At 57.8% G+C, this 21,918-nt stretch overlaps 2 protein-coding genes across 5 annotated transcripts in view; both read right to left on the reverse strand.

The window, feature by feature from the left end:
* Positions 1 to 21,918, reverse strand: part of HOXB3 (homeobox B3) — a gene marked incomplete at its 3' end in the record, with an annotated part of 54,882 nt that overhangs the window by 12,441 nt on the left and 20,523 nt on the right. For 2 of the 4 annotated variants that reach the window (XM_084863554.1, XM_084863552.1), the window contains one exon: positions 10,073 to 10,254. The other 2 variants (XM_084863556.1, XM_084863553.1) reach the window with 2 other exon arrangements.
* On the reverse strand, positions 11,517 to 14,701 carry HOXB4 (homeobox B4). The gene is made up of 2 exons (XM_084863638.1): positions 14,064 to 14,701; positions 11,517 to 13,201 (listed from the first exon to the last, which is right to left on the reverse strand). Exons 1-2 carry the CDS (start codon positions 14,497 to 14,499, stop codon positions 12,903 to 12,905), a joined length of 735 nt encoding a protein of 244 aa, XP_084719764.1. The 5' UTR covers positions 14,500 to 14,701; the 3' UTR covers positions 11,517 to 12,902.

A 21,918-nucleotide genomic window follows, 5' to 3' on the forward strand; every position in this document is an offset into this window, starting at 1 on the left:
AGCTGCCCCCGCCCAGAGGACCAGGACCAGAGCACACCCCGCCTCCCTCCCAGCTCCCCGGGTGCCCACTCACAAAGCAGTGCTGCGCCCCACAACCCCAACCCGAGACCTGGCATATACACGAACACACCTACACGTGTGCATGCGTGCACACTCTCCCCATCCCTCGCACGGACCCCCCACCCCATTCTGTGCCTCCGAGGGAGCTCCCACCACCGCCCGCATCTGAGAAAGTACGGCCCAGAGCATCCACCTGGCATGCCTGCCTCCTGCTCCGGGAGCGGGGCCGCCCCGCCTCCGCTCTGTTTGGTTTTTGGTTTCCCAAGCAGGCGGGGAGTAAACACAGCTCCTCTGCGGCCATAAATCACCCCCGCGCCTACCTTCTCCGCTTAACACCCGGCCTGGCGCAGCCCCTGTAGTCCGGGCTTCAAACAGCCGCAAGGTGCCAAGAGGCTGGGCCCGGTGGCAGCTGGGCTGGGCGCGCCGAAGCCGGGCCCAGGCCGCTTGCCCCTCCCTGGCAGATGCCCCTCGCCCCCTGGAAAGCCCCCCACTGCCTCCAGCACCCTTCCTGCGGGGGAGAGCTCCCCGCCCCAACCCCGAGCCTGTGCACACACCACCGGCACCCACGTTCCTCCGCTCTGCCCGCACACGGGGTCCCCTCGACCCCCACAGCCCCTACCCGCCTAAGGGGCCCTCATCTTTGCCTCCCGCGGGTTGGATCCGGCCTCGGTGCGGACCAGGAGAAAGGCCGGGCCGGGGGCTCCCTCCGCTCTGCCCCCCGCCCCGGGCCCCGCACCCCGCACCCCACTTACCTGGGCGCCCCCCGCCGGGGCGCCGCCGGCCGGGCTCGGGTCCCTGGGCCCCCGCCGGGGCTCGGCCGGCCGCATCCCGGTCCTTCCCCCGGGGCGGCCCCGGGCCGGGCGGGCGGCCGCGGGGAGAGGCCGGGAAGCCGGCCCGCACCCCGCCCCGCCCCCGCCCCCCGCTTTGTCCGGCCTCCGGGGCCGCGGGCCGGGGGCGCCCCTCTCCGGAGACGCCGGTCCCCGCGCCGGGCGGCCGGGCGCCGCGCTGCGCTCGGGGCTCGGGGCTCGGGGCTGGGGCTCGGGGCCCGGGGCTCGGGGAGCGGCCGGTGGCCGGGCAGGGGCGCCGCGACTGGCGGGGGGCGCGGGAGGCGGGGGCGCCATGGCGGAAGGGAAGGCGGGCGCGGGCGGCCCTTCAATGTCACCAGCGAAATGGGTTCCATATGTCCGGCCGCGGGGAGGGCGGGGAGGGAGCTCCGGGCCGGACCAGCGGGATGGGGGCTCCGTGGAGGGACCAGAGCAGGGCGAGGGGGGGAGAGGGCCCGGAGGGGCGGAAAGGTTTGCCTTTTCCAGGTCCCCGGAGTCTCTAAAGGCTGCTGGGCGGGTGGGAACTTCCCTTTTCCCTGTTCTTTCCTGAAAGATGGGGGGGGGGGGGGGAGGAAGGAAAGAGACCAGTGAAGGTGGCATCCGTTTGCTCAGGCCGCAGGTTCCTGCGCAGGGATGTGGGTTGGAGGGGAAAGGGAAAGTTCTGGAAGGTCAGCTTCTCCCCGTCCCCGGAGGAGAGGAGGAGGCCAGACCCGGACCCTACCTGGGAGGGGAAAGAAGCCCGAGAGAGAGCCCAGGCCCGGGTGTGAGAGAAAGTGCTCCAAGTGGAATTCTGTTCCGGGGCCAGGCCAGCCATCAGGTTACTCAGGATGCTGGCAGGGAGGAGATGGAAGTGCCCCGGGCATCTTGGCCATTTCCTGACACTCCCTCCTGCCAGCTGCCCCCCCCCCCCCCCCAGGGAGCCGCCCAGAGGGCCCGCTCCGGGGACCGATCCTCCCAGACGGCCTCCGCTCTGGGCCGCTCTGGGCCGCCGTCTGCTCTGCAGAGAAAGCAGGGAGCCCAGCAAAGCTTCCACCCCCACAGCCCTCTGCCCTCTGCGCCTGCCCCCTCAGGGTTTCAGGGGTTTCACTGGTGCTCTCTCTCTGTCTCTCTCTGCCCTGCACCCCCATGTTGTGACCAGCTCTGGCCTCCGGCCCTCTCTCACCGCCCCTTTGTCTTCTCATGCTCTGCCTCTCAGTGTGTGTTAAGGAAATCTGAATGGATCGTGGCGAGGATGGAGGAGCATCTCCAGAAAGCACTTCTGGGCTGCCTTCTCGGGCTGCCCCTCTGGGGGGGGGGGGGGGGGGCCCTCTCACCTGCAGGGAAAACCTACCCTTTGTCAAGGAGACATTCTCTCCTCCAGAGACGGGGGCAAGGGAAGTGGTTTCCTTTTCACTTCCCTTCTTCTCACTTAGATTGGAGGAGAGTGTGTGCGTGTGTGTGTGTGTGTGTGTGTGTGTGTTCATCCTGGTTGTGGGGTTCTTCTTCTAGGACAGCCCCCTGCCTCTCAGACTGGCCTTTGTCTCCACTCTTCCTGTCACCCTCCCCTTGCGTTCTGCCTTGACTTCCCACCTCAGAAAGGGGTTCTCCTGCCCATTCTCTCTCTGAGCCCCTCTTTTTCCTTCACCCTCTCTCCTCATCTTCCTGTCCAACTCCTCTGGTCACTAAAGCAGGGGCAGTCCGGCTTCTCCCAGGCTCGGGGAGAACAGGATCATTATATGGAGAAAGCGGGCACCAGTCTGGGGAGAACACAGAATCAGCAGCTTTCCTGAAACCCCCTTCCATCGAACGCCTTACACGCCATCCCCTGACCAGCAAGCACAAAAGCAGACAGAGCGTGTGTGTGCACAGAACTGGCAAGAGGCAGAGTGCTTGGTGGTTAAATGGACCAAATGTATCTTTAAAAAACAAAAACAAAGTCTCTTCAAACTTGGTTTGGGGGGTGGGCCTATGTGCCCGGATGCGGGGCCTCAGGCCTCACAGAGGGAGATTTATCCCGGGCCAGCGACTCAGAGATCCCGGGGAAAGGGATGGTCTCCCTGCTTTTGTCTCCCGGGGAAGAGTCTGTGAGAGTTGGGGAAAGGCAGGGGGGGGGCAGCCCCAGGGCCAGAAGAGACAAAGACCTGAAGGGGGCTGGAAGAATGGAGAGGGAAAGAGGGGGGGGTGGAGAGCAGACCTCCATGTCATAAGCACAAGCAAAGGCAGCAGAGGGGGCAAGATAGGGGGTGGAGGTGGCAACACAGGGGCAGGAGCCTGTGGCGCTGGCCCCCACCTCTTCCCAGGAGCCATGGCCTGTCCCCAACAGCAAATCCTCCCGCCTCCACCCTTTTGTCCCCCAGCCTCCAAAACAGACTGAATTCAGAAGCTAATCAACACAACCCCACTCTCTCCCTTCTCTGTTATGTCCCTCCTCCTCTCCAAGGAAGAGGTAGTCCTGCCTCTCCCTCCCTCAGGGATCCCCAGACTCTGACCTACATCCTGGAGCACTAGTTTCGGGGTGAACTCACACTTATACCCACCCTGTCGCCTCCCACGTTGGGGGAGGCACAGGATTCCCTAACATTGAAGGAGGGAGGGCCTGAAAGGCTTGGAGCCCCCTCTCCCTCAGCTCTCTTTGCTGCTGCCCCCCACCCCTTCAACCCTCCCCAAGATCTCCAGCCCTTGAATCCAGACTCCACCTTTGTTCTATCCAGGCCAGGTAATGCCCCCACCCACCCCAGCCTGGGCCTTGTTCTGCTCCTTCTCCTTCTCCCTAAGCCCTGGTCAGCCCAGACTCACAAACTGAGCGGCTTCACCCACCACCCTCCTCAGATCTGCCTCTTGGAGGAGAGAGTGGGTGCGAGCTTCTAGGTGCTCCTCGGGGGGCCTCAGCGACCACTCTGAGAGCCTCAAGCCATAAAAATTAACACCTGGGGGCAGAGTCTCTCTGAGTTCCCCACTCAAAGGTTCACACTCGCAGGCAGAGTTAAACATCACAGATAACAGTAGTTATAAAGTCAGTCAGCCCAGCTCCAGCCAGGGCAGAAAAAGCCACTAGCCCCGACCGGACTAGCTTCTGCCCCTCACCTATCACAACTTTGGGGTACAGCATAGCATGTCCCCAGAAGCCACCACTCCCTTTCTCTTGGCCAGCAGGCTCTTCCCTGATGGGGAGGGACTGAGACCCCCATAGGAAATCCTAGCTCCCCCCCCCCAGTCCCAATCTGTACCCTGTTTGCTTCCTCTTTGGAACGGGGGCTTGGGGAGAGGAACACGCTTCAACTTCTGGGACCCCCTGATTCCTGGAACATTTCTTCTCTAGAGAAACTTGGAGAAGTTCTCCCTGCTTTAGCGCCCCCCCCCCTCCAAGCAGTCTGAGGAAACTTTCTTTGTCTCAGGAGGTCGAAGGAAGGCTGCTGGGGTGTGAATTCATTTCCTGGTTTTGTTAGCCAGCAGGGTGGGGAGCCGGGACTTCAGCTTTTCTCCGTGCCCTTCACCCTCTGCCTCCATTGTCTCCCCCAGTTTGGGCAGCTCATTCTCCACCCTAAGTACCCTGGCACACACACCGGTCCTATAGGTTAAGCTTTCACGCTGTAGCTGAATCTCTCCAGCCCCCACCCCCACCCCCACTTCCAATAGCTCAGGACTTGGATTTGGTCACCGCAGTCCACAACAAAAATCTTTGCCTTCAACTCCAGTCATTTCTTCCTCTGCCTCCACCTCTCCTGCCCCCAGGCTGCCTCTGCCCTCGGAGCTGGGCTCTCTCCCAGTGGCTGGAATCGAGCAGCCAAACCCCGGCGGGGGATGGAACGGCTGCAAAATGCAGCTCTGTCTGCTGCTGCAGGAATGTTGGCTGTTTCAGGCTCCCAAATATAATTTTTATATTAGGTCATGGTCTTTGACTGGGTTTATATGCCAATGGGGCATTTCTGGTTTACCAAATTTATACAAATCTCGCCTTAATTGATAATCACGGCTGCTGTAATTTAAGACCTCCAGCTATAGAGCTTTCATATTAACTGCTGATATATTACTGTGGATCCTCTGAAAGAACCAACTCCTGGGAGCAGAGCAGAGAGGGAGGAAGTGCCTCCGAGAGAGAGCGACTCTCTCCCGGCCGCAGAAATAGCCCAGCTTCCACATCATTTTCCGTGAGAAATGATTTATCGAAGACATGGCCATAAACAACACAACTCGCTCACAAACACACGCAGACGCGAGCACACACACACACACACACACACACACACAATGGCTGGCATGCCGGCCCGAGAAGCTGACACCCATATTGCTATAAATCAAGAAAAGGGTTGGAGGAGAAGGAGAGAGAGAGAGAGAGAGAGGAATATTCCTAAAATCTCTATGCAATGCCTCAATGGGTATAAACACAGAGAGCATCGTGTGAAGAGAAATGGCAGGAAATGAAGATGGCTATTTGTCACAGTTTACGACAATAACATTAATAACAAACAATAAATTTACATGGACATATAAGACACGGTAGGTAGTGAGAAATCCCTTCTACTTACAATACCCCAGCCCGTGGTGTGGCTCCGGCTGCGGGGCTGTTTTATTGCTGCCTCCCTCTCTTTCTCTCTCTCTCTCTCTTTCTCTTTCTCTCTCTCTCTCTCCCCCCCCCCCTTTTTTTTTCTCAGGGTACAGGCTTGTTTTTCAAAGGACAGTTGAATTGCACGTCAGAAACAGAGACCGAGCCTGCGATTTTCCTGACGAATACATATCTATTCTGCAACCTCGGCATTAATTATTTAATGAATCACGTGACCAGGGGGGAAGGGGGTCTTTCGATTTCAGGCTCAAAGGACCACTATGACCTTCCCCTTCAGGAGGAGAAAATTTCCTGCAAAATCTGCTCCCCCCCCCCCAACCCACCAATGGAATAGTATGGAGCTCTCCTTCTCTCTTCCAGATGCACATCTGTGCCTGCGAGACCCACAGCTCCCTGACCACCTCCACCCGACACACTTACCTACAGCCCACCTCTCCTCTCCCTCCTCTCCTCCTGCTTCTGCTTAGTTTGAGGAGGTGCAGGGAGAGTCTGCAGGGGCGTCTGGGGTGGGGGTGGGGTGGGCGAGAGCCCTTCTCCAAGCCCCTGGATTTCTCAGCCTCCAGTCCTTCTCCCTGTGCCCTTTAAGGTTAAGATCCCCCACGGCTCCCTTCTTCCCCTCACTCTTAGGTACTGATTTTAGTGGGACCCACCGCCCCCCTCTTCCTAAATAATCAACAACATTTCTAAAGGGACCATTTCCAAAAGACACACTTCCTAAGGCCAGATGTATAAAGAATGGGGCTTGTGGCTTTCGTTCTCCTTTTGATCTCTTGGGGCACCTTGGGAAGAGGCAGGAAAGGGGTTGGATGGACAGGAGGCTCTGGGACTTCCAAAGTTGAGAATGACCCGCAACTGGGACTTTTTTCGTTCGTGGTGTTGCTGTTGTGGGGAACGGAGTCCTCCTGACTGAGCGGAGACCCCGTCAGAGACAAAGACCGGCCTGAAGTCCCTAACAAAAGGAGTGACTCTCAGCCTGTCTCTACCTCTGTCACACCCTGTCTCAGTGCCCTTACCCCCAGCTCCACTGGAGACAGCTGGAGATTCTAACTGAAGGGGGCCTGGGAGGGGGCGGGCAGGGGAGAGGAAGAAAGAGGCTTTGAAGTCAAAGTCGGCCTGGCAGCCCCGGGTCCCTATTTCCCAGGTGTTAGTCCCCTGAGCTTCCCATCGGCAGACAATGGGGACCGGTCAATAGGAAAAAGATGGGGGCCGGTGCCTATGAAAGGGCTGAACACCCAGGATGATAGGAGAGAGAGAAACCTGCACCTCAGAGATAAATAAAACAAAACACCCCAAACCTTCCCCCACAAAGCATCCTCAGCCCCAGAATGAGCAGACCAGTTACAGCCAGAACCAGAGTGTGGCTATGGGCTGGGGAGGGCGCGGAGGGGAGCGGGAAAGACATTCCTGACGGAGCCCCTGGCCGGCAGCACATTTGGGGCCTTATCTCCGCAGCTCTGGGGCAGCCAGGCCAGGCCGGCCAGGAGGGCAGGCGGGCAGGGGGAAGAACAGATGCGCTGTGGGGTAGGGGGGCTCGGGGTTTCCCCTTTTGATTTGTTTGGAGGGCTCTGAACCAAAAGCAACTCAATGGGGAGAAAGCCGAGAACCTAGCCGGTTTAGGAACCTCCAAAGAAACATCCACCCCTGAGTGGGTGCCCGGAGGCCCCTGCAGAAGGCACTGGGCCGGCCTGGCCTCCTCAGAGTCTTGCTAGATGCACTGGTGGGGCACCGGCAGGCCCAGGCCGGCTCCGACTCTGTAGGGGGGTGGTCGGCTTTGATTGTCTGGATACAAAACACAGACCCGTATTGAATTCAGCCCCTGCGACTCTCTGCAAGGCCCTGACCACAAATCCACTAAAACGGTCCCCCCAAGAAAGCGCTCCCCTAAAGTCTAAAAAAGAAAACTAGGAGCAAGCGAGAGAGAAGGTACAATATGCTGGAGCATGGGAAGGCGGAGATCTCTGAAATGGAGAAATCTTTCTTTTTTCCTTTTTTTTTTTTTAAGGACAAGGGAAAGAACAGCAAACTGACAAGAAGGCATGCGGGCAGGTCCTGTTAAAATGCCCACACTCCTCGGATCCTGGGAATGTCCGTGTTCAAATAAACAAGCGCCCAGAGCCAGCCCAGCGCCCAGCGCTTTCTCGCGGCCGATAAAGCGAACGTTTATACTGGGGGAAAGGCGAGATTGATTTACGAATCTGAACGCGCCGGTTTTATGGCCGATCACAAATCCGTCAGCGCTCAGCTCACGCTGGGAAACTTCCCCACTTGGTTTTCTAACCAGACCCCATTCCCTGGCTGCTTCCCAGGGAGACCCACCACGGGGCCCGGGGCTGCAGGCAAGGAAGAGGAAGATGGGGAGGACCCGGGACCGGAGGGGAGAGAGGTCAGAGAGGAGGAGGACTGGAGGCAGCCACCAGATTTGTAGGAGGTGAGCCCAAAGGGCCAGGAGCCCGAAGCAGGGAGCTACGCTCAGGTTGGGGTCTGGCAATGAGGGAAAGGGGACCTTCACGTCCCCACCTGTAGGATGAAGTCCTGAGTGAACCCTAACCCTCCATTCCCATTGTTTTCCTTCTTCCATGGGTGAGGCCCTCATCCTCACATGCCAGACAGAGGCTGGTAGACTCTCTAGGCCTACAGAGCGCCCACCATTGGCTATCTGCCCTTATAAGCAATGGGTGCCTCTCCCTGAGCCCCAGCTTTTATCAGCCCAAGAGCAGCCCAGCTCCCCTCTCTGCTCACCCCCTTTCCTTCCCCAGGCCTCCCCCCTGCATGTATGATGCCATCCAGGGACAAAGAGGACACCAATCGACTCCAGTTATTTCTTGCCTAAGACCAAGCCCCTACGTTCCAACAATTTTCAACACGCAGACCGAGGCCAAACACATCCCAGCAAAGTTCTCTCCTGGTCTTAACCCCAAAGGAGCACCTCCTCTCCCAGCTGGAGTGTCCCCCTCCCCCGCTCCTCCTGAGGGGATGGATGCCACAGCGGGTTTTTGAGATGCAGCAAGCAGAATGCAGATTGGAAAGGCTCTTAGGACCGCCCCCCCCCCCCATCTCTGAACATGAAAAGTTGCTGGAAACTTGGGCTAACATGGCAGAGCTCTCCCTGGAGATGGACAGGAGGGCCTGCACTGGCCCTGTCCCAGCTCTCCTTTGCTGGAGAGGAATCCCATGGCTCTGGGAGCAGCTGAAGTGAAATGGGGGATCAGGGGAAGGGGGTGAGAGTGATTCTAGGAATAGCTCCCCTGTAGACAAAGGGACTTCAGGAGGGAATGGGGTGAGGGGTTGTGGACTGGGATGTCAGACTTTGAGACACAGTAATCCCCAAGGCACTGTTCAAGTGGGAAGCCCTCTCTCTCCTGGGGACCCAGGGGTTGTCCCCTTGGCCCCCTGAAGCCGGTGGGCCTCTCCTGCCGCTTCCCTTTGTCTGTGCCCCGCAGCTCCCTCCAAGCAAGACAGGACAGGAGGGGTGAGCGGGCATGGGGACAGCGGTGGGGCCGGCTGAAGGAAGGAGCCTGCACAAGGAGACAGACGAACACTCTCCTCTCTCCCCGGCTGTACCCAAGCTAACAATTTTATTCCTTTTCTCCCCAATCCCCAGTAATAGAAACACAATCCAGAAATTCCAAACTAGGCTAGAGGGGGGTGGACATGGGCACACAGCTCCCAGCGGAGGTGTGACTGTCCCTCCCGGGCAGCACGCGGGAGCCAGCACAATGTCCAGTCTCAGAGAGGTCAAGGGGCTTCCGAGGTCATTTTGTGGTTCTAATACTGAGCTAATCGCCTAGAAAACGTGGCCTTTCCATGAACTCTCTCTCCTGCCAACCTCCTGCCTCCAACGCGCAGTGAGCCCCAGGGAAAAAGGGCCCGCTGGCTCCCTCACCCTCAGAAGCTGGGCCCGGGCTGAGGCAGGAGGGGGGCGGGGAGGGACACAGCCCCCAAACTAAGAGAGAGAGAGAGCAAAAGGAAACCAAACCCAACACGGAGCCTCCAGGAAAAAGGGAGGCCACGGCACGAAAGAGGAAGATTCCAGCGGCAAGAAGCTTGCCAGTGAACGGAGCAGCTTCCTGGCCCAGAGAACTGGGGATATTTGTCTAGGATCCCAAGCTTGCCGCAAAAAGGGGACAGAAGGAAGACCCCCAACTATACCCTGCTCCGAGGCAGGGGCTTTCCATCCGAGAAATGCATCCCGTTTTGCCAGGGGGCGGCGTGACATCTCACTGTGGACAGAGACACGGGACACAAGCCCTCGGCGCAGACAGAGTCGCAGAACAACCGGCCACATGTGCGCGTCGCTACACACACATACACATGCACACATGCTTGGGTGCCACAGGCCCACCTGCATGTCCCCCACATTGGGAGAGCACGCTGAGCTGCCTCCCACACAGCCCTTTCTGGGGTTCCTCAGAGGCCCTGACACCAGCCCCCAGCAGTCCCAACATCCTCCAGGTGTCAGGCCTCTCTCGCCCATCTGACCCAGGCATCAGTCATCATAAAAGGCGCCAAACCTGACCAGAGTCACCATAAAAACCCCCGCCAAGACAGGGCTTCTTCTTCCCCTTGTTGAAAAAGAAAAAAGCAGCTCATAAAACGATTTGAGGAAAAAAAAAAAAAATGCCAGCCCAGGCGGGGGCTTTGTTACCTTTCTGCCTCTCGCCTCCTCTCGCCCCGGACTCCTCCTCGCATCCCACGCATGGCGAAGGGCTTCTTCCGAGCTGAGAGAAAAAAGTTTTCAACTTTACGGTTCCAAAATGCTTCCCCCTCGCAGGTCTGGGAGAGGCGGCTAACACTTTTTCCCCCCAACAGCCGGTCTGCGGAGATTTGCTGTTGAATAATAACAAAGGAGAGAGGATACGTATTTAAAGAAAAGAAGTGATTAATGGTTTTCTGTATAATTCTCACATTTTTCTTAGCTCTTGTCTACACAGAATGGCTGTGAACTTTACGCGCCATAGAAATCTTTTTTTGATTCTATTCATACCTTCCAAGGAGTAGCTTTGATTTGGTTCTATAGAGGCATTCCTGGGGGGGTGGGGGCACGCAATATGCTTTTTAACTTCTATTTTCTCCCTCTGCTGAGGGCAGTCGCATCTCCTGGCAGCTAAACATCACACCCAAATTGACCGAACAAAGCTGGCCGCTCCCAGCCTCCAGGTCTGGGGGGATTTTTTTATGAATCTCCCGCAACATTGAAACCGGCAGTTCAACCCTTTTTCTGTCCCGTGGCCCTTTCCAGCCTTAAACTCCCGGGTGCTGCAAAGCAGGGGGATAACAATACACAAATAACAATAAAACGTGTGGGTGGGATTGGCTATTTTTATTTTCTGGAGGGAGATGGGACCAGAGAAACCAGCCACTTTGAATTGCATGTGCTCTCCGGGAGCCCTGAGCTCTCTGGAGGCAGTGTCTGTGCCCTGGGCCACCCCAGGACCAGGCACCGCAGGCCGGAGCCCAGACCTTCATACGTCTCTTGGGTTCTGCACAAAAGCGGCCCACGCTCAACAGAACTTCTGAGGGTCACCTGCCTTCCCTTCCCCCACTCCACTCTAGGGGTGACTGGGACCTCCGAGACAGAAAGCGATTTGGTCCCCAGTCGTACTTTCGATACTCTCTATGAGAAAGAAAATGAAAATTAATACAGGAGCAGGGCTTCACAAAAGAGGCCATTTGTCTTCTTGATTATCTATTTGCTTGTCAGAGTTTGAGCTATGGCACCGGCTAGCTCCTTTGTAATATAAAAATACTCTGAAAACCTGCAAACACCCAGAAACATCTGTGCAAAAAATTAGACTCATTAAAGCCTTAAACACCTCCGAGGAGAAAACGATACCTTCTCGTGCAGGAGAAAGGGGCCGGCCTCCCGGAATCCTCCCGCGGAACTTTAATAAGCAACGAGCCGTCTGTCTAGAAGGAGACAGCTTAACCGCATTTTATTTGCTTATGACAAATAAATCATGATATGAGAGGCTTTGCCGTACTTAAGCCTCTTGTGTCCTACAATGAAACATTCCCCCTCCCCATTAGGGATTGGAGTCAGCCCTCCTAGTCCTTTCCATCCTTTTTTTTTTTTTTTTTTTTTTTGGACTGGAGGGGGAACATTTAAAGAACACAGCCACCCCCCAAAAAAGAAAACAAACCAGCTACCACAGTTTGGAGTCCTTGGAGATAGAAATTCCCATCGGACCTTTTAGTTAAAAAAAAATCCTCAGCCACCTCCAATGGGAATCCAAACGGGCTGAGGTGCCTCAGACAGAGGCTAGGGGGCATTTGTCCGTATCTTTAGATCAGGGCTTCAACAAACACACGCCGTGCTGGTCACACAAGAAACCAAACATTTATTTCTATTGTCACTCTGTACAGGACACACATTGTTTTTTTTCCACTCCAACGAAGGGTTCTAGACTCGGGCAGCCCCCCCCCCCGGACCTAGGAAGGGGGGGGCCTAGTTTGGAATGTCAGGAAGAGAAGGGGAGGGAGGACACACATAACATAAAATAATAATAATAATTAATTAATTATTAATAATCGTCGTCATCGACGCAACCATGATCAGCGAGGGGAGAGGTCTCTGGAGCATCCTGCCCCGGAATCTGCATTTCCTAGTTTCACATTCAGTTTCAGTCTGGGCGAGCAGGTCCCCCCTGGACAGCCCTGGAGGGCGAGAGGGGTGTGCTCACAGCCCCACCGGCCCTCACCCTGCCCAGAACCAAGGAAGTCCCTCCGGGTCTGCTGGTCTCTTTCTTTTCTTTTTTCCTTTTTTTTTTTTTTTTTTTTTTTTTCCTCCTTGGCCTCCATGTCCCTGCCCTTCCTGCTGCCACCCCCTTCCCAGCCCCGCAGAGGAAGGGGGTGCAGTCCGAGTCCCCGCCGAGGGGCCTGGATGGACGGGGCGGAGGTGTGATGTGTGTGTGTTACCGAGGCCGACACACCGCGCTCCGGCCATCAGAAGGTCACCGGGAATGGGGGACAAAGAGAGAGGCTCCGAGGCGGCGGCGGCCTCATTTGTTAGCGGGTGTCGAGGTAATGGTGGCCGCCCAGGCCCGGCCTCTCGGCGGCGGCGGCGGCGGCGGCGTAAACAAGACGGATGGCCCGGGCCGGCGCGATTACAGATGAAGCGCGGATCCATCTTCGCCGCCGCCGAGAGCCAGGCGGGCAGCCTCCTCCTATTCCTCTTTCTGTCCTTTCTTCCTTCCTTCTTCTCCTCCTCTTGTTATTTATTTGTTTATTTTTAAAGAAAGACAGCCAGAGACTTGAGCTTTGCTTCTGGGGGGAGAGGCTCTCCGCGGTGGTTTCTATAAATAAAGCTTCCCCGACCCCTTCTCTGCGTTTATTCGTGTCAATGGACGGAGGGGGCGGGGGAGGCAGGACGGCTCTGCCAGGCCCAGGCCCCGGGGCCTCCTCCCGCCTCCAGTCTCCCCCGCGCGCCCCGGCTCCACGCCCGGGGTCCGTGCCCGCAGCCCGCAGCCCGGGGGCCGCTAGAGCGCGGGGGGCCCTCCGCCCGGCCGGCCCGGGGGCCCTCCCGCCGCGCCCGCCGCGCCCCCCGAGCGGATCTTGGTGTTGGGCAGCTTGTGGTCCTTCTTCCACTTCATGCGGCGGTTCTGGAACCAGATCTTGATCTGCCGCTCGGACAGGCAGAGCGCGTGGGCGATCTCCACGCGCCGGCGCCGCGTCAGGTAGCGGTTGTAGTGGAACTCCTTCTCCAGCTCCAGGACCTGCTGGCGGGTGTAGGCGGTGCGGGAGCGCTTGGGCTCCCCGCCGGCGTAATTGGGGTTGACTGGACACACACGGAGAGAGGGAGAAAGAGAAAGTTTTATTGCCCCAAACGGAGGAGGGGGGGGGAGCACTTTCTTCCAGCAAACACGGCGTCTCCCTCCCTCCCGGCCTCCCTCCCGCCCTCTCCCCGCCACCTCTTCCCCTCCGGTGGGGGGAGACAGGGAAGCAGGCGGGCTGCTGGGAGAGAAGGGGACCTCAGAGTTTTGCAGGGTTATCTCCACGTTGTTTGGGGGGGAAAGGGGGGGCGCTCAGCGTGAGGAACTCTTCACAGGTTTTCACCCTTCCTCTCCCGCCTTGGCCTGAGGCCCGGGGAGGGAGAACGCGGGGTGAGAGGGGAGGGGGGCTTCAATAAACCTGGCTCCTGTCAGTTCCCACCCTCTCCGCTCAGATTCCAGGCAGGGCCTGCCCCCAAGAAAAAACTTTTTGCCCACTTCTCGAGCCAAGGAGCCAGGCTCGAGGGAAGAAAAGGGGGGAGAAAATAAATAGTGGGAGTTGACTCAACTGCTCTGCTTAAATACAGATCTCCTCCTCCTCCTCCTCTCCAGCCTCCCGCCCCCCTCCCCAACTTCCAGCTACACACACAGGTCCCTGGCGAGAAAGTCGCCGGTGAGAATGGCCAAAAAAGAGAATGGGGAGCCGACTTCAAAGGCGCGGGGCCCACCAGGCCATAAAAATTTATGGGGGGTGTAATGATGTGGCTCTGAAAACAGGCGCCCGTAAATCTCGGGCCGTGGCGAGTTTATGGCGGGGACAACTGGCTCCCCCGGCTCTCCCCCTCCCGCCCCCGCCCCCCACGCCTCCGAGGCCCCTTTGGTGGCACCAGCGCCGGGGGGGGGGGGGGGGGGGGGCGCCCACGCACTCACCCGTGCTCACGTGGACCTTGCGCATCCAGGGGTAGACGACGGGCTCCGTGCACGCGGAGCGGGACGGGCTGGGGTGCAGGGGGTCCTGCGCGCAGGGCGGCGGCGGGGGGCTGCTGCTGGCCGCCTCGCAGCGCGGCCCGGGCTCCGGGAGGAGGGCCCCGGAGGGCGGCGGCGCGGGCGCCCGGGGGGACAGCCCGGGGGGCGGCGGCGGCGGCGGCCCGGGGGCCCGGCAGGCCGCGTAGCGCTGCCCGGGGCACGGCGCGCGCCGCGCGAAGCCCGCCTCCGGGAAGCCGCCCTCCCGCCTCGGGCCGCCGCCGGCGCCGTAGTAGCCCGGCGAGGGGTCGCTGGGCAGGTAGTCGCCCTGCGAGTACTCCTCGCACGGAGGGAACTTGGGGTCCACATAGTTTGAGTTGATCAGAAAGGAACTCATAGCCATTAATTTCTGGGAATGGCCCACAAAATGTACTAAAATTTATTCCGACCCCTGACTCGTTTTCCTGTTTCCGAGAGCCCTCCTACTTACTGTCAAGTGAACAAAGTTAGGGCCCCACGTGATCCCGGGAGCCAATGGCCGCCCCGCCTGCGATTCCCGGATAAGGAAATCTGCTCGCCCGGACCCCACTCCAGCCACAGCGGCTGCTTTCCCCTTCGCCTGCACCCCCTCCCCGCCCGCCCCCCGACACCGGCCCGCGCCGCGGTCTGCACGGGGCTCCCGCGGGCCGCCCGCCCGCGCCCCGGCCGCCTCCGCGATCCGGGGGGAGAGATCCGGGGGGCCCTGGGCAGGCTCAATCCCCGGGTACCCTCGGAAGTTGGGGCTCCCCGTGTCGCCCCTCGTGTCCCGCCTCGCCTCGGCCCGCATCCTCTGCCTCCGTGGGCCCCTTCCCCGCCTCCCGAGGCGAGGAGGCCCGTCAGGAGCCCGCGTCCGCGTGGGGAGCAGAGAGAGGAGGCCGGGGCCTCTGCCCGGAGACAGAGGGGACCCCACTCGGGGGCGAGAGGCACCGAGCGTGGAGCGGTCCTCCGGCGGCCGCATGGGGAGGGGGAGGGAGCGAGAGGAGCAGGCGGGCGGGTGCACCGAGGGGCTTGTCAGAGATGAATGGAACCGCGGGCGGATCGATAGAAAATTCATGCACTAATTCGGGGAGACCTCGCCTTCCAAATCGCATTTAGCTGCGCTATTAGTTCGGCTTTGTCAGCCCGTCTGTCTGTCCCCTTCTCCTAGCCACTCCTCTCCTTACCCGACGACGGGAAAAACGACTCGGTTTCCCACACTGAACAGGAGCAGTGGCTAAAAAAACCTGCAACTTTCGAGAGCCGCGCTGAATGGCAATTTGCTAATTCCAGAACCATCGGAGCAACACTAACCGCGGGGTGGAGACGTGGTAATTGCCACTAATGCCACAGCCTCCTCCTCGGTGAACACAAATCTCTCATCCCTGGGATGCTGGGGATGGGTGCCCTGGGGGTCACACACACACACACACACGCACAATGACACCCCTTGGTGATCAGGTATTTCCAGGGCATCTCGCTCTCAAGGCAAACGGAAAGGCGACATCCACATCCGTTTGAAAGCGAATTTCCTTCGCCTTTGCACACGGACGGCAGCAGTCACTTCCCCTAGATTTTCAGTCAAACCCCTCTGAGCCCAGAAGAGAGAACAGGCGGGCTGGAGGGCGAGGATAAAATTAAAAAAACGCCGCCTACAGTAACCTATCCAGAGAAGGGCCAGGGGACCAAGGCTCCCGGGGACAGACATGGGCAATTTCAGGTAGATGGTCTCTCTCAGTTTCCGGAGGAAAAAGAAGGAAGAAGACAGAAGGAAGGAGTCTTCGCATGGCCAGTCACCGCATGGTCCTCCTTTAGGAAAAATTAAAAATAAAAATTCTTCAGGGGGGGAAAAAAACGATCGGAGTGTTTATGTCAACTACATATTCCCCTAGATACGAATTTGTGACCACAAAATTCCTTACACAAATTCGGATCTACAGGGTATATACAGAAGACAGAGATCTTCTTGGCCCAGTTCTCCTACTTTTCCGAGGGTTCTTCTGTGTGGGGTGTGGCTGGAATGCTTTGGGTTTATTTCGTTCTGTTCTGATTTTTGAGTTCTGGGAACAGGAAAGAGAGACTGAGGGTCCATCCTTGGAATTACAAGGTTTTTTCATGCTCTTCCTCTTCGTTTAGGGAGAACTAGGAGCAGCGAGTCTGGCAAAAGAGACGCAAACCTCGCAGCCGCCGCTGCGCAACTCTCCGCGGTGGGGCATGAATTATGAGATGTAAACATTAGCCAAACACAAAAGGAGGCAGGGTCATCCCGAGGCTGCGGCGAGTCAGAATCGGGCCCTTCTGGGTGCCCTCCCGCCCCTCCCATCCCCCCAGGACTTTTTAAAAAGAAAAACAAAACCCCAATGGGCTCCTCCAGTGACCCTTGCAGCCTTTCGTTGGCGATCAAACGAATATCTATATATTTTTCAAGGCGCCTCTTAGCAAAGGGAGGGGGGGGGAGGCGGCTGGGTGTGAAGGGGGTGTCATAAAGTCCTTTTGGAAAATTTCAATGGTAAAATGAGGGGGAAACAGCTGTAAAGAAAAAATGCTGGGAGACCAAGCAGATGGGGCCCTGGGTTTTTAATGACGGGCAATTCCGTTTACAACCTGAGAAAAAGATCAAAGGCGTCTCATTTCCGAATGAAGGGCGATGGAGAACCATAAAACCGCAGCCAGATGATATTCCGGTCCCTCCCCGCCTTCCAAACCTCCCGGGGGCCAGAAGTGGAGGAGAGTCCCTGAAGTGTGAGGAGGAACCCCGTTTCCCCACCTCCCTAGCCCCAGGCGGGCGTGTTCTCTCTCTCTCTCTCTCTCTCTCTCTCTCTCTCTCTCTCTCTCTCTCTCTCTCAACTTGCTCACTCTGCCACCTGCTAGGGTTGCTGACAGTGGGACCCAAAAGGGGATCTGGGAAACCTGAGGGATCTGGGGTTTCCAAACGAATTTCCTAAGGCTTCCAGCAACCAGGAAATTTACTAAACTGGAAGGCAGGGGGCCCAGCCGGAGGGCGGAGTCCTAGGCTGCGCCAGCTGACAGCCTCCCCATTGTAAGGCAGAGAGAGCCTCCCCGCCCAGGCTCCCCACCCATCTCCCTGGGTCTGAAAAATTTTGTATCCCTAGTGAATAAGTCAGAATAATATCAATTTCATTAACAAATACTGCAGTGACACACAAAAAGACCCTCTCACCACCCACTCTCCAGAAGTCCCTGCCCATCCCAGGCCTGGGACCCTCGCAGGTGGCTGAGAAGAGAGCTCCCATTTGCCTGCAACTAGGTCCAGAGGCCCTCTGCTCTGTCCCAAATCCAGATTGCTCATGTTGGCCTCCAGGCCTGGTCGCCACCACCAACACCCTCCCAGCCAGGCTGGACTCACATGTATTTGAAAAATTACACACACACACACACACACACACACACACACACACACACAGAGAGAGAGAGAGAGTTCTATTGCAGTTATCTTAATCTCAGACCCCCATCTGGGCACCCAGGGACCTCCACCAGGGCCTGGCATCAAGCAAGTCTTGTCAAAGGCCACTTGGGAGCTGCACGCCCATTCCAGCTCTTTGGGCCTTTCCCCGCCCCATACCTCCTCCTCACTCCCTAGCTCTCCGAACGCTCCAGCCACGGCTTTTCAAAATTATGGGAGGGCTGCTGAGCTGGTCCCCGGCATCTCTGCTGCTCTACACTTCTCAAGGGATGTGTCCCAGGTGTCCCCAAACCCCCAGGAGAGAGGGAGGGGAGGCAGAGCCACCGAGGGGCTGTGTGTGGCCGATCCTAGGTATACAGCACGGAAATGTTCTCCTCTGCGCGCTGGGAGCCGCCCACCTGCCCATGCCACCCGTCCCACCAAAGGGTCCTACCCTCCACCCAGCCCAGCCCCGATGGGTAGAGGATAAGGTTCATCAGCGATCCCCAGGATGGGTTTCACCAGGACAGGAGTCTGCCTCCGTCCTCCATTCCCGGAAGAACCGGAACAGCAATACGCATCATCATAAAAATAAGAAAGGGACAGAGCTCCGCGCGCTGGAGCCACCTCCCCGGAGCTCCCGGGCGGCGGGCCGCCTTCTCCCCGCTCCTCTCCCTCTCCCTCTCCCTCTCCCGCAGCCACAGGTTGCTGGAGTGACCTCTCGCCGCTGCTCAGCGCCCCTCCGCCGGCCCCATCGCGCCCAGCCAGCGAGAAAGCATGTACCTTTTGTCGGGAGGGACAGGCCGAGTGAGGGAAGGAAGCCGAAGGGCCCGGGAGGCAAGCCCCAGCCGGTCCGCCGGTCGCACGGGCAGCCGCGGAGTGGGAGGCCCCGGGCGGAGCGGGCAGGGTGCTCACGGGGCGGCTCCCCAGCCTCCCGGCCACCGACCCGCCCGGATCGGGATGGGGATCGAGCTCGCTCGTGTCCATCCCGTGTGTCCAGAAACCCGGCCCGCGGCCGCCGGCAGAAGAGCGCCAGGCCCCCTCCGAGGCCGGAACCAGACTTTTTTTTTTTTTTTTGGTGTGTTTTTGAAGCGCGAGTTTTGGGATTAATCTCATATTTGGCAGTCTTTGTTAAACAGCGAGGCGCGTCACGAGGCTCTCGAGCATTTTAATAATTTTTAGACGCCGTGACCCGCGGTTCACCCCTCTCCGGGCCTCCCCCACCAACAAGCAGTTGCTATAATACAGCCGAGCAGTCCGCTAGGTCATCCTGAATGTAGTGCCGGTCATTGCTGGGGCGGGAAAAAAATGACAGAGCGGAATTTCGGTTCAGTCCATCCTCTCCTGCTCACTTTTTCCCCCCAAAACTTTCCCTTCGCTTCCACGTAACCCCCATCTCGCAAAACGTCCCAGTTAGCTAGGACTCAGCCTGCCCGGCCCTCCACTTGAATAGTCTGTCGTTCCTATTTTTGTCAGCTCTGGTTCCCAGCGAAGAAGAGGGTAGGATTGTGTGGGGGTTCCCTGTGGGGCCCGGGGAGGAGCGGGCACCTGGAGAAGAGGAAGTGTGGCCTCGGGGACCTGTGTTCTAGAGATACAGCCTCCCCATAAATGGCTGGATTTGGCAGGCCAGTGTCTCAACCGTAATGCATATTCCACCTACTTTATTCTGTCCCCCAGTGTCAGAAATAGCCCCCATTTCCGACAAAACTTTGGAGGCCCCAGAGCCCCAGGAGGGACCCCTCCACCTTGGGGGTGGGGCGGTGAGGTTTGGTCCATCGGTCAGTACATTTGGGAAGACAGGGAAGACAGCTAGAAACGCACTGGTCCACGCTGAGGACTTGGCTTTCAGAGACTCTAATTCTTCCTTGAAACAAAACAACACCCTCCCAGCCTGCAGTTTTTTATGAAAACCACTTATCTCTACAGTCACTCCTCTGCCTACCCCTATCCCCACCACAGGAGGTTCAGGGGCAAATCAAAGAGGCGTCAAAAATATTCAGAGATTGTCCTTGGTTTGTCCCCGTAGGATCAGAGTCTGGTGGGCTGCCAACAACACGGTTCCCCTCTCTGCAGCCTCAGAGGGACCCGTAAAGCAGATCAGGTGACCCCCTTCCGTCCAAGTCTAGGAGGAAGGAACTGGTTTCCCCCAGTACAGGGAGGTCGGGGAGAGAGTCCCAAGGTACCCAGCTTGGCTGGGATGGCAGAGGATTCTCCTTCCGCATCCGGAGGCCCCTCTGGCCCAGGACTTGGGGCTGCTCCATCTATCCCACAGGACCACACATTTACTAACACTATGTCCTGGGATGGAGGAGAAGGAGATAAGGGGGAACAGGAGACAGATCCCCCAGTTCAGGCTTTTACCTCCTCTAGACCCAGGAATTCCTTCCTGGTTTGACTCCCTAGAGAAACTTGCCTAAAGGCTGAGTAGAAACAGGGACCCATATACCCAGCTGGTTTAGTAATAAAATAATAATAATAATAATAATAATAATAATAAATGGGGTCAAATCTATTTGGAATTTGGCATTCAACCATTCTCTCTCATATTTCAAAAGGCATCTTTATGAAAACTCTTAGGTTATCTCTATTCTGGCAGGACAAACACCCACAGTGCACCTCCTGCATTGAATGCTTAGAAGAGAATATGATGACATCTCATAAAGCAACAAACAGTCATTTAAAGACTCAAAATAGACAAATGCCCTGGTGTCATAATTACCAAGTCTCTAAGCATTTTCCTCGTGAGATAAGCTTCATGCATCAACTCAAGGTTCATTTCAGGTCGCCTGTTTCAACTCCACTTACAGAGCTCTCTGTGAGACCATTCAGTATCTTTCCTTCTCATTTCCCTTCCCTCCTCCAAATAGGAAGAGAGGATCTGGATGAAGATACAAGTGGAGGTTTGGGAGAGTGAGAGCATTAACAAGCTAAGCTGCTTTCAGTCTCCAGGTTCTTAAAAATCAAGCGATTTGAAAGAGGAATGGGAGTTTGGAAACCTTCCCGTTTCAGCTGTTTGAACCCAGCCTGAGGGTGGAACCCTGCCTGAAGAACAGGCTGCCAGGAGAGAGAGGGCTTGGGGGGACCAGCTGTTTGGCCCCTGTAGGGTAAGCTGCGTAGGGCTGATCTTGTTGGGACTCAGGCCTTCACTTTGGAGTCTTGGCCCCACCAAACCTCCTGCAAGGACGTGGGGGTAATTGGATTTTTACAATGTGTGCTTCTAAGGAGGTTATAATTAAATTTTAGATGGTGACTCAAAGGTTATCTTTAGCAAGAGAAGACTGCGCCGAGGATTCGCCATAGCCCCAGCGCTCTCCTTTTGCACAGCTCCCCACTCCCCCAGCGCCTGGGGTTGGGGGTTTTGTTGTTGTTGTTTGTTTGTTTTGAGAACTGTTTCATCCTCCCTCGGTTCCTCCTCCCCCAAACATCTGCCTCTCCTCCCTCCCCAACGCTGCTCTCCCGCTCCCCCCACCCCACAGCCCACAGGCCTTCCTTACCTCCAGCATCCCTGGCTTGCTTTCTTCTCGCTTCACACACAGCCTCCTCCCCTCTCCCACCCCGCCCCCGCCGCTAGACGCCACCGCTCACGCAAGCCGTAAACTTTTGACCCTCCAACTTCCCGACCCCTCCGGCAATAACACTGGCCTCCCCGCCCAGGGTCTCCTTCTGCTGCTCCGGCTGCAGGAACCACCGCCTGCCCTGCCCCTCCCCCTGCTCCCCCCACCACACACACACACACACACACACACACACACACACACACACACACGCCAGGGGCCTCAGACCTGGGGAAGAGGAGTCTTTTGATTATTAAATAACGTCTAGGGAAAAGACGACGGCCCCCTTCCCGCATTAATCCCCCCCCTCCCCGCATTTTCGCCGGCCTCTGGCTAGGATGCCTGTGAGAGCTTCTGGTGGCCCACTTCTCCCCACTCCTGGCCCCCAGAGTGGGGGCGACTGCTGGCCAGGAGGCGCTTGGGGGGCGGTAGAAGGGTCTGAGCTAAGGAAGGGTATTTCTGGAGCAAGAGTTCCCTGGGAGCGGGGGAGGCGACAGTCCCCACGGGGCTGGAGAGACAGGGAGAGCTCAGCATCCGGGCCCGGCGAGGCCCAGCGGGCCCCGGGTCACCTTGCGCGGCCGCCGCTCGCTGGCGCCTCCGCGGCCCAGCCTGGCTGTGAACTTGGTCTAAGGCGGACTCTACTGGCAGCTCGGGGACGTTACAGCCTGAGCCTCTCGGCCAGCGCTGCGGCCGCCGCGCAGGCAACCGGTGCTCTTTGGGGTTCTCCCCGCGAGCAAAGATCTCGTCCCAGGCTCCTCACCTCTCCCAGGCAAGGGTTTCATTCCTCCTTCCCTAGGGGCCTTTGAGAGTCGGAAAATAGAAAGAAAAAGCGAGTGAGTTAGAGAAACAC

Source organism: Pipistrellus hanaki, assembly GCF_964339955.1.
Source record: "Pipistrellus hanaki genome assembly, chromosome: 16".
Taxonomy (NCBI): Eukaryota; Metazoa; Chordata; class Mammalia; order Chiroptera; family Vespertilionidae; genus Pipistrellus; species Pipistrellus hanaki.

Excerpts from the sequence above, each read along its gene's own strand:
- HOXB4 (XM_084863638.1), bottom strand. The coding sequence starts at position 14,499 with ATGGCTATGAGTTCCTTTCTGATCAACTCAAACTATGTGGACCCCAAG. Across the intron at positions 13,202-14,063 it reads CAAGGTCCACGTGAGCACGG|TCAACCCCAATTACGCCGGC; the intron begins GTGAGTGCGTGG and ends GTGTGTGTCCAG.